Consider the following 18,274-nt stretch of genomic DNA (forward strand, 5'->3'; position numbering starts at 1 on the left):
GCCTGGCCCTTCCTCCCCCCCCCCACAAGGTGATAGCTAAAGGGTTGGAGAACAAAGGAATCAGGTGACCTCCTGGCCCTGGAAAGGGACAAAGCCCAGAGGAAGAAGGGTTGGAGGGTGAATCAGTTGGGGCTGGCTGGGGACGTGGAGTGAAGTGCAGATGTGGTTGTCTGGCTCACTACCCCCCAAAATGGACCCAGCTGAGGGGTCCTGCTCTCTGTACCTACAAGCTGTGTTTTAGATCATGTTCCTGTCATCCAATAAACCTCTGTTTTACTGGCTGGTTAAGAGTCACATCTGACTGCAAAGTTGGGGTACAGGACCCTCTGGCTTCCCCAGGACCCCACCTGGGTGGACTCGCGGTGGGAAGTGCCCAGAGGGGCAGAGGATACTGAATGCTCCGAGGTCAGACCCAGGAAGGTGGAAGCTGTGTGAGCTTTTTGCCCTGAAGACAGTCTGATCACAGAGAGGAGACTTCACCAGAGTCCTGACTGGCTTCGTAAGGAGCAGTTCCAGAGCATTATCCGGGGACTCTGTGACACACCCATGTGCATTTTAATTTAAAAAACACACACTCTTGTTCTATCAAGAAGATCATGGGGGTTAACTGGGTAACTGTGGTGTTGCTGAATCTCCTGTCACTTTCTGCTTCAGAGAAGTGGACCACTGGCCTGATCCAGTAGGTTGATTTTTTTTAATAGATTTTTTTTAGGAGTTTTTTGCATTGTGCAGATAGAAGATTTTTGTACCATAATGTTGTCATGACCAAATTAGTTACATAGAATATAAAAATCTTCCCTTCTGTGCTCCACCCTTTCCTTGCCAGTGAGACAGGAAGAGGAATGTTCTTAAAGTTAGGTTTTTTTTAACATAGTGTGAAATATTAAGCTATGATGATATCAAAATTGCAACAGTGGTGCACATTTATCCAACATCTTCCTGAGTCAGCTCTGAGAGAAGACCAGCACTTTTTAGGACAGTATACTGATTTGATATTATGTAATTATAACAGGATGCTCCACGGAAAAGCATCCTCATGTCCACAATGTGATAGGAGACCGCTTTAGTCTAGGCCAGGAGGTTTCTCTGCCTCTTTAGTGACTTTCTCCAAAACTTGAGTGGGGACACAAAGGAAATCTTAGATGTTAAGGGGGCAGTTAGGAATGACCTTAATGAGAACTTGGCCAGATCAGATATTTGATCATCATTAGTTTACCCCTTTAAGGGCCCACAAGAAAGAATAAACAACTTTTGCATAATAAATTTAAATTATATACATCTCTGAAGTTTTGGCAGCTGTAACTGAGTCAAAAAGGTACCCCTGAGATTATCTAAACCTATTTCATATGGGCCTGACTAATTAAATTGCCAGAAAGAGAATATAATTTTTTCTGGAAACATGTACAGCCACCAGTTATTGTATCCTTTTGCTCATAGTCGTCATGATGTGGTTACCCATTTTTGAAGGAAATTCTGTGACAGTTTCTTATTAGCAGTTTGATATTATGATTAATCTTGGCCAGTGGAGAAGGATGTTGGGGGAAGAGACTATTATTGGTTAATTTGATTTCCCCATGTCCTGAAATACCAACCTTGAGGATATCCTCTTCTCTGAAGTAGAAATTCTAACCTAATTGTGAGAGTTAGTCTGTTTTTGTTGCTTGAGAAGTATCCAGAGGAGCTGAAAGAAGCTAACAAGTCCTTCCTATTGTCCTTGAGTGTTCTTTACTTAATGTGCATGTAAAAAGAAAAGGAGTACTTGTGGCACCTTAGAGACGAACAAATTTATTAGAGCATAAGCTTTCGTGATGTGCATGTGTTTCTACTGACTTCACTGGAACTACTCACATACTTAAAGTTTGCATGCTTAAATGCTTTGCTGGATTGGGACCATAAAACAGTGATGTTGCAAAATTTTTTGATTGTTCCTTTCTCCTACTGCTGCTGGATGAAATAACCCCATTAATCCTAGGCTGTTATGAAGGATTGTGAAAACCAAGCAAATTGATACAATATTGCCTTTTTTTTAAAACACTGTGTGTGCAAAAATCTAAGTGTTCGAAGAAACAGACATAAAGGACACTTGGGGTCAAATTCTTCTCTCAGTCTAGAGTAACTCCACAGATTTTAGTGGAGTTACTCTGGATTTACAATGGTGAGAAAAGAATTTTGCCCCTGATCTCTCTAGATCAGGCTACAGATTTTGTCCACCCCTGGAACAGAACATTGATACTTTTATGTGTTCTTCCAGTTTTCTTCCTGAAAACTGATCTCATTTCTGTAACTATAGTCTATCACCATATTATACATATATATGCAAAATTTGTAATTTTCACTCCAACATCACTGATTGAAAGGACATCAAACCTAATCTTAACATTAAAAAAAAAACCAGAAAAATGAAGTATTCTATACCTTTTTGCTTAATAACCTTAAAAAGATGACCCTGACTGCAAGGGCAGAAAGTTCATCACTGACTTTCCCAGATAGCATGTATTATTTATTTCATCCATCTACAATCAACAGGGATGGCCTTTAATGCACGGGTGGGCATTTCTTCAGTTCAGCAGGTGGATATTGTAGTTGTAGGAATGCATGATAGAGATCTTGTAGGTGTTTGTCTCTGTCTGTAGGGGTTGGAGCAAATGCGGTTATATCGTAGAGCTTGGCTGTAGACAATGGATCGTGTGGTAGGATCTGGATGAAAGCTAGAGGCATGTGCATCGTCAAGGATCTACAACCTATCCTGAAGGACGACCCATCACTCTCACAGATCTTGGGAGACAGGCAACAAAAAAGCTTCAAAAACAGACTCCAACGAGAGACTGCTGAATTGGAATTAATTTGCAAACTGGATACAATTAACTTAGGCTTGAATAGAGACTGGGAATGGATGAGTCATTACACAAAGTAAAACTATTTCCCCATGTTATTTCTCCCCCCCACCCCACCCCCCACTGTTCCTCAGATATTTTTGTTAACTGCTGGAAATAGCCTACCTTGCTTGTCACCATGAAAGGTTTTCCTCCTTTCTCCCCCCCCCCCCCCCCCCCCCCCCGCTGCTGGTGATGGCTTATCTTAAGTGATCTCTCTCCTTACAGTGTGTATGATAAACCCATTGTTTCATGTTCTCTGTGTGTCTATATCAATCTCCCCTCTGTTTTTTCCACCAAATGCATCCGATGAAGTGAGCTGTAGCTCACGAAAGCTTATGCTCTAATAAATTTGTTAGTCTCTAAGGTGCCACAAGTACTCCTTTTCTTTTTATCAAAAAACTAGTTACTCAAGATGAGTTTGCAGGTAACTCTGTAGATATTCCTCCTCTTTCCCTTTTTTTTTTTTTTTTTTGCAGGCTTCCAGACTTGTCTGCCTGTTGCACACTTTCTTTTTTACCTTCTAGTAAATCTTGGTGCAATGGTTTTATTTAAACATTATGGAACATTTTAACCCTATATGGTCTACAGAATCTACTAAATGAATGAATTGTTAATGAAAAAGAAATGTTAGGAACTTCACAGCAGTCTTCAGATCGGGATAGGGCAAATGTTCAGCCAATTTCTGGTATACCCTGGCTATCAATTTGGCTGGTCTCTCATTACTTACTGAATCAAATTTCCGGATAAAATTTATTTAGTAATTGTAGACCTGTTGGTTGCTTTTAAGCTGATATTGAATATCCTTTGTTGTGGTCTCAGTTTCAGCTGTTAGTCTGGTGGCTTAGTGTTTAAGAACAATAATTAAACACACAAACATCCCCTTTTCTAGGTCAGGTCGATTTATGAAAGTAGAGGCAACTGAATAAAGCTTTGAGGTGAGCAAATCTGGCGTGTGTGAGGGAGTCCGTTGCTTAGCAGGAAACGGTTGAAATGTTCTTTTCACCTCCTTTTTAATGCTAGAGGCTGCCCAGAGGAAATTTTTCCTTTTTGAAGGACGGGTCTGTCCCATTGGTGGTAGTTCTGTAATAGAAGACAGGAGGCTGACCTATTTCTGTAGGAGTGCTTATCTTGCATTTTGCTTTTTGAGGCATCAGGAAAACCCTTGAACTGTAAACCTGACAGCTACAGTCATGAATTTTAATGTGACTGTTGGCATTGTGGTGGGCAGGAGATGGCAATCGCTAATTTAAATGAAGGAAAAAAAAACAAAAAACTAAGGATGAGGATTACAGAGATAACGTAGTCAGATAAATAGACAAAGAATTATTGTTTCTCTCAAAAACGAAGGGTGATGTAAGGGAAAGGGTAATGAACAATGCAGCCATGTAACTGCAATGCATCTTGTTCAGAATGGAGTGGAATTGCCCAGCAGGATTGTAGACACCCATCATATTGGTGGGAGGGGAAGGATGGTCTAAATCAACACGCTGACCCCAACAGGTTATTGACATTTCTTTGCAGCAGTGCACGGAGAATGAACACTGCTTCACTGTGAGGGTTTCTGCTTCAGCTGGTTGTCATTACTGGTCAGTTTAAAAGACGCACACAATTCCAGTTAAAAGAAAAGGAGTACCGGTAGCACCTTAGAGACTAACAAATTTATTAGAGCATAAGCTTTCGTGAGCTACAGCTCACTTCATCGGATGCATTCGAAGTGAGCTGTAGCTCACGAAAGCTTATGCTCTAATAAATTTGTTAGTCTCTAAGGTGCCACCGGTACTCCTTTTCTTTTTGCGAATACAGACTAACACGGCTGCTACTCTGAAACCAACAATTCCAGTTAATACTGTGTGTGCTATACTCCCAAGCTTCCTTTCTTTTGTCCCCTATGTCATATGCTTCCCCTTTAGAATATTTATACCATATCCTGTTTTTTTGAAGCTGGCAGTGTTGAAACTTGTTAGTATTGTTAAAACCTGTGCAAACAGAATTTTGCTATATCCTTTCTAGCTTTGATGTTTCAATTCAATTTGCAACTGTAGTAGAGGTTTTGTTTTCTTTTCCATAGAAGCTTTTTTCACAGTGAAGAGGAACTGCTATCCAGTGCTTATCTCTAAACAGTGCAGTCCTGTTGCCCTTTATTTGAAGTGGGGCAGCCATGTTAAATTGAACCAAATTGTGTTTACAGATCTGCGAGACTGCACTTTGGAAGAAGTGTGGCTCCAGAGCTGAAACGGACATAGTTTATCCGCTGAGTCCCCAGCTGCAGGATGTTTATACGATCCTTCAAGTTGCTTTAGAATGCATTCATTGGACTAAAACAATTGATCTGGGTCAATTGGTTTTTTTAAGTTTGAGTCATAAATGAGATCAACTGTGGTGCCTTGTCCAAATATAACATAGATGTATTTGAAAATTGAATTTTAAATCTGTAGTGTAGTTTAAAACCAATAAATAAAACCTTTCAAGTTGTCACAATTTCCAAAATTTACTTTTGCATGCTGCACTTTAATGTACCATACAGCCACTTCTGGGGTTAATTCACTATTCCAGTGCTTCACATGCTATTTTCTCTTGTTTGAGCTGTTTGGCAAAAAATAAATAAGACTAAGATAAAAATTACCTTGACATTTATAATGCTGTGGAGAGGGAGATAAAATAGTGTTACAGATTTAGATGTACAGATTTGCTAAAAGTAGGGGGGAGTGCTCATTTGGCTTCCCGTTCTGTTTCTTCAGTCTTCGCATTCTGCCTGTGATTTTTCTTTTCTTAAATCACTGAGTGTCACATACAGAGCTACACTGGATATATAAGTTTGAGTCCATTGAGGGATTCTGGTAAAAACATAAGAGTAGCCATACTGGGACAGACCAATGGTCCATCCACCCCAGTATCCCATCTGCCGATAGTGGCCAATGCCAGGTGCCCCAGAGGGAATGAACAGAACAGGTAATCATCAAGTGATCCATCGCCTGTCGCCCATTCCCAGCTTCTGGCAAACAGCGGCTAAGGACACTTCAGAGCATGGTTTTGCATCGCTGCCCATCCTGGCTAATAGTTATTGATGCTCCAGGAACTTATCTGGTTCTTTTTTGAACCCTGTTATAGTCTTCACATACAGTGTACGTCATAAGTGGGCATAGGTGCATTCCCTAATGAAAAAAGTCTTATAGAAATGTTTTGAAGCATCCTACAGAATAATAGAAAAGTAAACTGTGCTACAGAATTCTAATAGCACACTTAAAAATATGTAGAGAGAGGTTAGATTCTTTAGAAATTTCTAAAAAAGATTTCTACAAACTTCATTACATTTCTATAGAACCTTACTGGTCTAAATTCCTATTAAATGCTATAGGATTTTCCCAGAAGAGAGAGCGGGACACTGAATTAATATCCTGTGAGTAGTGATGTCACTGGATGTTTCTCTGCAGCTCTAAGTTAATCACAAAGGATAGTTATTCAGCCCCTATTTTACAGACTAAACATTTTCTTGATCTTCTGGAAGAAAAGGCTAATTCCTTTTTGTGTCTCAGGTTCAGCTCTAACACTGTGATGTAGTTACAAATTATATTTTTCCCTTCCTGATGACTCTGGGGGAAGCGATGTACTTAAAGGCAGCAGGTTATGTTCTGACACTGTAGCTTGATGATGTCATACTGACTGAAGAAGCTTCCCTGTGGAAGGAGCAACCTTCCCTAGTTTGAATGTAAACACTTCTCAGAAATATATTTCTTATGGTTAGATATTTAGGCAAATCCATTATGTTTGCTTTCCTTTTTAAAAGCTACACACTACAGCATGTGTTATGAATATGTATTAAATGACTTGAGAGGCAGTAGGGTCAGTGTGTCTGAGAGCTAGAGCAGGCAGCAGACATGCAGGAGACCTGTGTTCTTTTTCTGACTCTGCCACTGCCTAACTGATGTTTTTGGCCCAGTTCCTTGACTTTGTGCTTTTGTTTCTCTATCTCTAAAATGATTAGAAGAACTTTAGAATGGTGGATAAGTAATATAAATTATGAGAATGCAAATTATTACTACCATTAATAGTGTTTCCAATTTCTATTTATCCTGCTTAGCATATATTTCTGTATAGTGTTATCTATTTCATGTCCTGAGAATTTTCAGAATTTCTAGCTCATACTGTAATTAGTTCTCTCAGAGATCTGTTCAGCAAACAAGTCAGTTTTTGGTTAGTTGGCTTATGGAGCCTCATGCAGGCTTGTTTGGTTTAGCTGTAGTTGAAGCCAGTTATATTTTAGGAACGTTAAGTCTCTGGGTTCTGCTATTGGATCATGCTTTCCTCTAGACTGAAGATGACCATAGTCATACCTTTCTTGTGGTCATCTGAAAGGTGTCCCCCACTTTGAAGTGATGAAATACGGATTTATTTTGAGCCTGCTCAGGGTAGGGATGTAAATCTTGGTTTAAAAAATTAACCAGTTAAACAATTAAAATTATATTGCTAACCGTTTAACTGTTAACCAAGGTAGCTCCAGCAGGGGCGAAGTTGCTCCAGCTGGCCGCTGGGGGCCTGCTCCAGGCGGCCAGCCTGCCTGATGCAGCCGAGGTTGGGGTCCCTCCGACCCTCACGGGGCTCCTGGGTTAATAATTAAGGTTAACCAGTTACATCCCTAGCTCAGGGACACCTGTGATAACACAAGTGAAAAGGCTCTCTGAAAGAAATGATAGTCTGCATTTTTTTTTATTTAAAAAAAAAAAAGTGTTGACTTTTACTCTAACAGGATTTCCAGCACTGGATATTTTTGCTTCTTCACACCAGCATATTGACCTATTATGAGCCACTGGCTGAAAAGTCCAATCTATAGCACACAGCCTCTAATCCACTCTGCTTTGTGGGAATGCACATTCTGAAGAGAGGCAGTACAGTAGCACAGGTCTGGTGCCATTGTCAGAGAGGCACCACTAGACAGTATTTCCTCCTGGCATATTCTCCTCAGGGAAGATGGCAGACATGCACAGGCAGTGTCTAGGCTAGGCAAATTGATTATATTTAAGCACGTAGACAGGGTTTTAAAATGTACTAGTTAAAATGTGACCATGACCCAACCAGCTAATGTTTTAAAAGATGTTTAAATACTGTCTAAACTAGCATTTAAAACATGTTATCTAACACATTTTAAACATTTATTTTCCTAAGCCTAAGCATGACCTGTGACGTAGACCATCCTTGAAACCTTTAAAGTATATTTTTAAGTCCTTGTGGTGCACACCTCAATATTATTGGTTATGATAATTAGCTCCTGTGCAGTTTTATGCATGACAGCAAAAATACTTTATAAAAACTTGGTTCTGTAGACACAAAAAGAGAGCCCACATTTTATTAAAAGAGATGAACTATCTGCTATTGTCACAACCATGCAGCAGCTGGAGAAACTTTCTAAAGACTTTCTACTAGGTTTTTATACAAGACTTTATATAATGGAAATGTATATTCGGAATAAGTATAGAGCCCTTGCGTGTTGAACTAGAAAACAGCCAGCCAAGACTTTCAAAAGTGACTAGTGATTTGAAAACTCCAATTTTTGGCTGCCAATCTGAGACAACTTAAAAGAGGGCCTGATTTTCAGGCAGTGTTGATTACTCTTTTAGGTGTCTCAAGTTAGGCACCCAAAATGACTAATTACTTTTGAAAGAGCTATTCCTTGGACAATATTTATAACAGGATTAATGTAAGAATTATTACTTAACCCATGGGAGTTTTCACAGTTTGCCAGCACATCATGCATTGCTACAAGTTGCTTATATGCAGCTCTGTTGATGCCATCTTCATTGCATTGAATGACTGCACACTGACTGACCTTCTGTTGTTAATAAAAAAAATTTTAATTGAACACTTGTTTTCAGTGACACCCAGGTTTGCATAACAGGCATTTGTTCCCACAGCCAGACTGTTATCGAAGTAACAGGTGTGCATTTAACAAATGAAATGAGCTAATCTAATCATAGTATTTTTCCAGAGCCAAAACCACTTTCACAGACCACATTTTGATGTTCAAATAACATGAATAGCTGACATGCTTTTCATATTGGACTACCCACCAACACATTTCATTCAAAGGATTTTCTGCATAGTAGATGCATGAGTTTTACGTGCTGAGGAAACTGGGGAAAGTATCTTTTAAGAAAATCTCTAGGTTGATGAATCTTTCAAAAAAGCAAACAGTTGAGATACAATTAAAAAAAAAGTAAACCGTATATTTGACTTTTGGACCTTGCAAAAGGGGGGAAGGTTGAGGGGAGGAGTCATTATTCCAGATGTGTCTCAGCCATATGCTAATACAGTGGTTCTCAAACTGTGGGTTGGGACCCCCAAAGTGGGTCATGACCCTATTTTAATGGGGTCGCCCAGGCTGGCTTAGACTTGCAGGGGCCCGGAGACCAAGAGCTTCAACCCTGGGCAGCAGGGCTAGGTTATAGGCCCCCTACCTGGGGCTGAAGCCCTTGGGCTTTGGCATTGCCCCTTGTTTGGGATGGTGGGGCTCAGGCTTCAGTCCCCGCTTCTGGGGTCATGTAGTAATTTTTGTTGTCAGAAGGGGGTCACGGTGCAATGAAGTTTGAGAACTGCTGTGCTAATGGATAATTGAAGGTTGTTACTTTGAATCTCTCACTGTTGGATTATAATATTCACCGGTGTAGTAGAATGAATATCTACTATACTTGTGTTTATGCATCCGATGAAGTGCGCTGTAGCGCACGAAAGCTTATGCTCAAATAAATTTGTTAGTCTCTAAGGTGCCACAAGTACTCCTTTTCTTTTTGCGGATACAGACGAACATGGCTGCTACTCTGAAATATTTATAACTGTGACTTGATTGTGCACCTACCAGTGAATAAAAATAAAACAATGTATATTGAAACAAAATTGCTGTAGTGCTTCAGTCCCTTCTGTGACCTACGGGTGGAGGCACCATAGAAGAGGCAGGCATGCTGTGCCTATGTAGGCCAGGTATCTGCATCAGACTCTGGCTCAAGATGCATAGCTCCCTGACCAAATACACAGAGCTGAAGTCTCTCTACCCGATTCCTGCATGACCCCGCCACCAGCATTGTAGCTGGTTTATAGTACCATGCATGGTGCCACTGTTGCTGTTAATTCCTAATCCATTCAGAGATGAGGGAATTAATACTGTTTAACCAGCATTAACCATGACAGCATTTTAAGCCCTCCTTCCCAGATAAGAAAATGGATTTCCCCAACCTCTCTGATTTGTGCACAGAAAGGATCTTTTCATGTAGATCTTCCACTGTGAACAAGGAAGGAGAGTGTCTTGTCTGTGTGGCACTAACCCCCTTCCCCCCACATTTCCCATAATCCCACAGAAATCCCTCCACAGGGTGCAGGATCCAGATTTGGGGAGCCTGGCCCCTGGGGTGGGAGCAGGAAGATATGTGGTGTTCCTCTAATCACCAATGGTAATTTTTAATGAAAAGTTAATGCAGCCTGAACTGCAATACCAGGAAGGAACTCAGAATAGGGGAGGAGGAATAGGGCCTCTGTGTGGATGACATGGTATCTGTAGCAGATTCCTATAAGATGTGAGGTTTAGGGTGTAAACTTCTGTTCAGTTGTGGGGGAGGGGTAACTTTTTTCCCCAGGCCAGAACTGAAAACTCTGAAGGGTTTTCTTGCAACTGCCCTTTCACGCAGAGACCCTTCCATATTTTTCCATGGAGGAATGATTCCCCCACAATGGGAAGGATTTATGTTAAAGATGGTGGTCTCTTAAAAACATATTTTGTATGAAAAGTTTGGGCAAAGAAGCAACTTCTACCTCTTGGCTTAGGTATTTATCTAAAAAGATAAGAAAGAAGAGGAAAATCAGTACCATCTTAATAAAACTACTTTCTGAAATTTTCAGTCATTGTGATTCCAGGTGTCATTGCCTTTTCATTTAAACTAAAAGCGTCAATATTAAGTACTGGTCAAATAGTCTCCAGTCAACGACAGTAGACATTTATTGTTATCATGGTGATAAAGTAAAGATAAATAGGTTGTGTCATTTGGTAGAGGGAGTGTTGTACAACTGAGCTTTGTAATAGAATCAAACAAATGTTCTAGACAGCATGTTTTAGTATACTGAGAATCTCTTACTGTCAGAGCAACATGCTGTTATCACTGTTTTAGCTGCCATGACAACTGCACAGTTTGTGAATGCCTTGTTTGAATGATCTTGCAGGCAGCTGACTCATTGATATTCTGAGTGTCTTTCTACTGCAGGCACTAGAAACCCTTCCTGTACATCAGCCAATATTTACAGTTATCACAGTGGCCAGTATATGCAAACTTGATTGTTGGGCAGCTGGACCAGAAGGAAAAAGTCCATTCCTTAGTAACAGTAGTTTTTGAATTCTTTATTACCAATACAAAATTATTTTGGTCTTGCTAAATGGTTACAGCTTTCCTACGTGTTGCAGGGTTTGTAATGTTAAAGAGAAAAATACTAGCCATGTAAACTTCATTTCGTATGAATGTTTGTTCTTAAATCTGTTTCAAAGGCTTTCCTCCCTGCCTCCCCACTGTAATATTTAAGGTTGCTCAGGATAGGTCTAACTCAACTCCCATTTAAGTCAGTGATTCCATTGATTTCAGTGGGAGCAAAGACAGACCAATGCTAAACACATCTGAAAATCTCTCCCTATATTTTTACTTGGTTACTAGATCTGTTTATTTACCTCTGACATTAGGATTCAGGATGCGAGTGAAAGGACAGGATTTAAAATGCACTATAGCAACTTCTAAAGTTCCAGTGACACACATCTGTATAATGATGATAAGATTATCTAAAGAGAATACTCTCACATGGAGTTGCTCCCCACTACAGATAATGGTCAGATCCCTCCCCCGTTGAAATCAACAGGAACTTTAGTTTGATTCTGGTAGAAACAGAATTAGACCTAAGGCACTTGAATCTGCAGAAGAGCCTGTTGTCCTGTACGTACTTTGTCAACATGTATTTCTTGCACTCAAAGTCCTTTTTCTTTCCCTCTGCTTCTCAGGATCTGAAAGGAGCAGTGCCTGGATACATATTGCCATTTTCAATGCAATGATCCATAGCTGAAGATTTGGCAATATTTACTTTACAGGCACACATACTATTGGTTTTTATTTGTACGCTGTACCTCTATTATTGTACTCTACAGAATGTTTTGGAATACAGTTTATTTCATATTGACAGGTTTCAGAGTAGCAGCCGTGTTAGTCTGTATTTGCAAAAAGAAAAGGAATACTTGTGGTACCTTAGAGACTAACAAATTTATTAGAGCATAAGCTTTCGTGAGCTACAGCACACTTCATCGGATGCATGAGCTGTAGCTCATGAAAGCTTATGCTCTAATAAATTTGTTAGTCTCTAAGGTGCCACAAGTACTCCTTTTCTTTTAGTTTTTCATATAACACCTTCCACACAAAGAACAGTTTTTGTTTTTGTATGGTATTTTTCATACTAAATTGCATTGTTTAATAAATAGCTATTTATCTGAAATCTGAACAAGGAATAAAGTGTTTAGTATGAATATTGCTGAGAAATGTTAACTCCTTCAGTATCTATCTATAACACTTAGTTCTTCTAGTGCTTTTCATCCATAGAGATCACACTGCTGATATTGAATTTTTTAAGTGTTTTTTTTTAGTACAAAGCATCACTCAGTCTAACTTGCATTTATGATTTGCATATGATTGTACTAATTAATAGATTTTAGTAAAAAGGAAACAATTTTTAATTTGTTATAACTATTTGGTAAAAACATACTTTAATAATCTTTTATATTATTAAAATGCTATTTTGAAAACAAATGTAGGGGCACTTTGCTTATAATGGGAGTAATATGAGTAATTTCGGAAGAAGGATTTTTCTATAAAGAATTAATTTGGAAATTTTAATATAAATGTCAACTTTGGCACTTCAATAATATCTTAGTCATTTCTGTCAAAGCCATAAATATTTACACCAAATTATAAATGATATGTATGCTAGTGTCAGTGAAGACTACTTATTTAAAAATTGAGTAGTATTTTACATTTTTGACATTGAAGTTTTATGGCTTGTTTACTTTAAGGATGACTTTACAGCAGCAGTTCTCAAACTTTCCAGACTACAGAACCCCTTTCAGGAGTTGGATTTGTCTTGTGTACACCCAAGTTTCAACTCATTTAAAAACTACTTGCTTACAACATCAGACATAAAAATACAAAAGTGTCAAAGCATGGGCTTACTGAAAAATTGCTTACTTTCTCATTTTGTCAGTATGAAATTTTAGTTTGTACTGATTTTTTATGTAGTCTATTGTAAAACTAGGCAAATATCTGTTGATGTACCTCCTGAAAGATCTCTGTGTACCCCCAAGGGGACACGTACCCCTGGTTGAAAATCACTGCTCTACAGTACTTGAAAACTGGTAAGCATCTATAATTGTGGAAAAAAAACATATGATACCCAGTGTTGTAGGGAGTCACAGAACTGTGAAAAGAAAGCACAAATCTGTTTGGTTTTGTTGGCTGTCTAGCTATTGATTTAAACTTGGAAATATTTTGCACACATTCTTACTTATTTTGGCTTTTAGGTTACCTGCTTGCAGGACTTTTTTGGAGATGATGATGTTTTCATTGCATGTGGACCTGAGAAATATCGTTATGCTCAAGATGACTTTGTACTGGATCATAGTGGTAAGACTGTAATTTAAACCTATTGAAATGTTCAATTCTCCCTGAACTCCCCCCTTTTTTCCCCTTCCTGATTCAAAAATGTGTTTTTGGAGAAACTTATTGAAATAATTTTTCCAACCAAACGTGTTTCTTTAATAAAATAATTTTCCAAACAATAGTTTAGCTCCAGTCCATTTGTCAGTGTGTGTTTTGTAAACCTGGTTTATTTTTCATGGGCAATGGACCTTGTACTTAAAAGAATATGGTGAACGGCAGTGAACTTTGAAAAGGGTGCTTTTAATCTGCTCTAAGGGCCTGATCACTGAAGTCAATAAGAATATTTCCACTGACTTTGATGGGTTCTAACTTGGTCCCCATTATCTTGTTTTGAGTTTTTTCAAAAATCGCATATGTAGCTGCTGTTTGCAGACCTACAAGAATCATCCCATTCATTCCAAATGTCTATTAAAGACATGCTGCTTAGCCAGTTTATATGAACAGAACTGATTTATTACTTTGTTGTAAACTCATAGAGAAGATAGGTTTCAGAGTAGCAGCCGTGTTAGTCTGTATTCACAAAAAGAAAAGGAGTACTTGTGGCACCTTAGAGACTAACCAATTTATTTGAGCATAAGCTTTCATGAGCAACAGCTCCACGGAAGCTTATGCTCAAATAAATGTGTTAGTCTCTAAGGTGCCACAAGTACTCCTTTTCTTCATAGAGAAGAATGAGCTTGTACATGCATGCTTTCTTTACATCAGTAGATATTTATACCATGGCTGTATTAGCTGCTAAAAGTTGTTTTCCAATAAAGAGAGAAACTCTATAATGTAAATTCAATGGGAGTTTTAGAATTTCTGCAAAGATTATTCAATTTGCAATCTCAAGTAATGTGAAATTATTTATGATGAAATTTGAGACAGATTTACACTATTTATTGCACAGTTTCTCTCACTAGCACTCTCATTATGCACCTTTAATAATAGAAATATTCCAAGTCTCCAATATTAGAAATATTCCAAGGAAATGTGGTGGTCAGAATCTAGGACAGTACTGTAACCAGATCCAGTGTTAGGCTGACGAAGTTTAGTTTCTAATTATTTTTTCTCTTTATTGTGAGTGATCTGCCTCGTTGGTTCTTCCAGTGTATTGACACTAGTTCAGCTACTGAACCAAATTATCCTCCCTTGAATGAAAATACTTGTGAAGAGAGGATGCTTGGCATTGCTCTCCTTATGAAATGCCCACAGATCATTCAGGCTGTGTGTGGGGGGGGGGGGGGAACTCTTTTCCTCTCAATTTTTTTTTTCTATAAACTGAAAATTTTATTGTTGCAAAGAAAAATTGCAACCAACTCTAGTCCTGGTGGCCTTTCCCATCAGGTCTGCTCCCAGGCCTATGTGAGACTGACGGGCCAGCACTGGTAATGCAAAAAGCGTGAATACAATGTCAAGATCTAAAAATGGTTTCCTCATCCCCAACTATTAGTCTTACTTTAGTTATCTCAGTTTCATCGAACGCATTAATTCTATTTCTCCTTGCTTTCCGTTGGTCCCTCTCCCCTGAATCCATTAGGACTTGTCTGGGGTTGGATTTGGAAAGTATTAGCCTAGGGTAGACAAGGCAGCATGCCTTTAATGTGGATTGAACAGGTTGAGCTTGAAGCTTTAACCTCACAGGCCTGAGAGGAGAGCTGACGTTTTAGCTAATATTTTCCAAATCATAGTCTAGACAAGACCATAGTTTACCTTCCAGCCCCAGTCCATCAGTTCTCCCTCTCCCCAGTACCTCACACCCAGGCTATCTGGATTGGGCTCTTCGCTTAGAAGCTGCAGTAGCTCTGGGGGTTTCAGTGGAAGAGAAGGGTAGCTCAAGGTCAGCAATAGAACTTAATTGTCTGGCTGGAGGGAGGGGCAGTCACTAATCCTATCCACCCTTGGTAGCTGGTCAAAAGCTGAAGACTCAGCAGGGGAGGCAGGAGTCTGAGAATAAACCCAAAAGCTGGACGTTAGGTGGTCTGGTGTGAGAACTAAATGACTGTGTCTCCCTTGAAACAAGTGGTGGAAAGAGTATAGGGATCCTAGTCTAAGCCCTGCCACCCTTGCCTGGAGCATGTAAAGGGAAGCAGCAGAAGTCATAGAGAGGCCATTTGAATTAGGTGGGAGGGGACAATCTTAATTGGTTTGGAGAGAAGTAGTAATGTATCAGGGGACAGAATAGCCTGAGGATGGTAAAATGGGGGCCTGGAGAAATGAAGAGGGAAGGAAGGTTTGAATTGATTTGGTAATATGGGAGGAGGGTTGTTTGGCATAAGCAGGGTTGAATTTGTTTCGTGGGGATTTGAATAATTTTGTATTTGATTTTTATAAATTGATCCAGTGGCATGTTTGAATTCATTTGTTGGTGGGTTGGATTGAACTGATGGCATTGGTGGGAAATGGGGAGGAAAACTGGTCTAATTGGGAGAAATGGTGAAAGTTTAGTAATGGGTGTTAACTGCAGGAATGAAAAACTTCCCAAGATGGCAATGAGTGTGTGAATATTGGTTCCTTTCATCTTTGGCTTCCCTTTATTAATAGATGTATGTGAGGTGGGTGGGAGAAGATAACTTTATTGGCTCTGCCCTTTGGTGCCCACAGGCATTTCTCACTTCCTCTGAAAATTGGTAGGAATGGCACTGCACTTCTGGCAAAAATAACCCAACTGCCTTAGAGTTAGGCTAAAATGAAATTGGCTTTAAGAGGCAGAAGGTGCAGGTTTCAGTCCAGTTAACAAGATTTCCAGTGTGTCAACATGTGCTCCAGCATGTGTGATGCTGCATTATATATAACTGTCATTACAAACTACAGAGGTTGGTGAGGCATCAGAAGAACCCCCGTACCACTTCATCCGTTTCACTGTCTCGTATATGTCAAGATACAAATTTGAATTGTACTATATGAATCCAACTTCAAGGCACGGAGAAGTACTGCATTCAGAATATTTCAGTATTTGGCCGGCTCAAAACAGAATTTATATAGTATGTGGGTTAAAGTTTTTTGGATTCTTCTATAAATTAGTTTTATTTAATTTGGCAGAAATGTTTGGAAAATGTCAGTTTGTTTCCTGAGCAATAAACAGCTGCTGTAGGTGATCTGATTTAGAATTGAATCTGTACATTTAAATATTTTCCAAACTCCGTCTGTTTCCTTCCAGAGTGTCGTGTTATGAAGTCATCTTATTCCCGTTCACCTGGTACACCAAGGCAATCTGGATCCAAAAGCCCAGGACCCTCACGTCGAAGCAAGTCACCTGCTTCAGGTACAATTATAAGGAAATAGCTGAATAGTCGGAGCATATGAAACTTGTAATTTGTTGAATGGACTGAAAAGATTTGCCATCTTTTTATGAAGTGCAGATGTCATGTATTTCATGAATAAGAACCTAAAATGCCAAGTTATGTCACATAGATTTTATACACTAATTGATGGCATGAAATGCATTTATTCTGAACCCTGCAAAGAAAAGATTCTTTTTCATTACAAGCCAAAAAAGTTTGAATTTGTGAATGTTTACAGTGGTTTGTGCTAATTGTACATTTAAGGATAAATTTTCAGCATGGGGTTGGATTTGCTGACAACCCCTATTTACTGAAATGGGATCATCTGGTTAAATCCTCATTCATTACACTAAAAATAAACCCTTCTGTGGTTCGAATTTAGGGTTTTCCCCTTTCATATGTTGAACACTGTCAAAATATAGCAGTTTGCTTCTTTGAGCTGTTGTATGTTGCCCTGTGAAATTGCATAAACACGTTTTCTTCTCATACTTCCTGTCATTTTATAGTAATGTCCAAATTATCTCTTCACCTGCTGCTAGTCTGACTGAATAGCACATTTCCAAGCATTGGGTATTTTTACTTGAAAATGAGAAAAATGGGAAAATTTTTGCTTTTGCTTTTTACCTCACAAGTTATTGTCGTTTTCCCTCTCCTCCATCACAAAATACAGCAAAACTCTAATGGTTTTTCTCTCCACTGGGGAAAAGTGATACTGACATTGAGCCATTGAATATAAAAATATATGATGCCTTGTTCTGATTGTGGCTATATGTGCAGCTCCTGTATGTGTATCAAAACCAGAATATGATCCTATTTTATTATTTTCAAATCAATATTTACTGCCTTGCTAGAGTGATTTTCATTGTCATTTTATGTCTTTTGTGTTGCAAGTAAAAGTAGGATATTTTTTAGTTTCAGAGAACAACTGTAATCGTAAGAAAGGGCAGTACATAAAAAGCTGATTTCATAACTGATATAGACATAGGTCATGTAAGCCTGTTAACTTCATTGAAATTGTATGGGGTGTAACTCTTCAATTAATTTAGTTCAAAATGTAGTGATTAGTACTAATATTTTCATTTTATGATTTATTTATATTCTAGTAAAGCTCAGAATGTGCTAAGCAATGTTCATACACCCAAAAAGACAGGCCTTGCACCAAAGTTTTCAGTCTAAAACTTTATTCTGCTCAAACCTTTACATGAAAACAAAGGGTATAAATTTCAAAAGTTCTTAAGTGATTGAGGTGCCAAATGTCCCATTTTCAAAAGTTACATAGGAGCCTCAGTCCTACTGAAAGTCTTTTCATGGGACTCTAGGCTCTGAAATCATGACTGGGACTTGGGCACTTTGATCGCTTAGATAATTTGAGGATTTTATGCCAAATTGTCTGGTATTTATGCTTATACTTATC

General features: G+C 38.9%; 1 protein-coding gene across 4 annotated transcripts in view; it reads left to right on the forward strand.

Annotated features, from left to right (window-relative positions):
- The window catches only part of DCLK2 (doublecortin like kinase 2), a 144,388-nt gene that overhangs the window by 48,524 nt on the left and 77,590 nt on the right, over positions 1-18,274 (forward strand). For all 4 annotated transcript variants that reach the window (XR_005292614.2, XM_038399842.2, XM_038399845.2 and 1 more), the window contains exons 3-4: positions 13,459-13,561; positions 16,737-16,841. Coding sequence is in view for 3 of the 4 variants with exons in the window: in XM_038399842.2 (XP_038255770.1) it covers positions 13,459-13,561; positions 16,737-16,841 (208 nt within the window). In the remaining variant the exon portion in view is untranslated. The remainder of the gene's footprint in view (positions 1-13,458; positions 13,562-16,736; positions 16,842-18,274) is intronic.

This window comes from Dermochelys coriacea, chromosome 4 (genome assembly GCF_009764565.3).
Source record: "Dermochelys coriacea isolate rDerCor1 chromosome 4, rDerCor1.pri.v4, whole genome shotgun sequence".
In the NCBI taxonomy this organism is placed as follows: Eukaryota; Metazoa; Chordata; order Testudines; family Dermochelyidae; genus Dermochelys; species Dermochelys coriacea.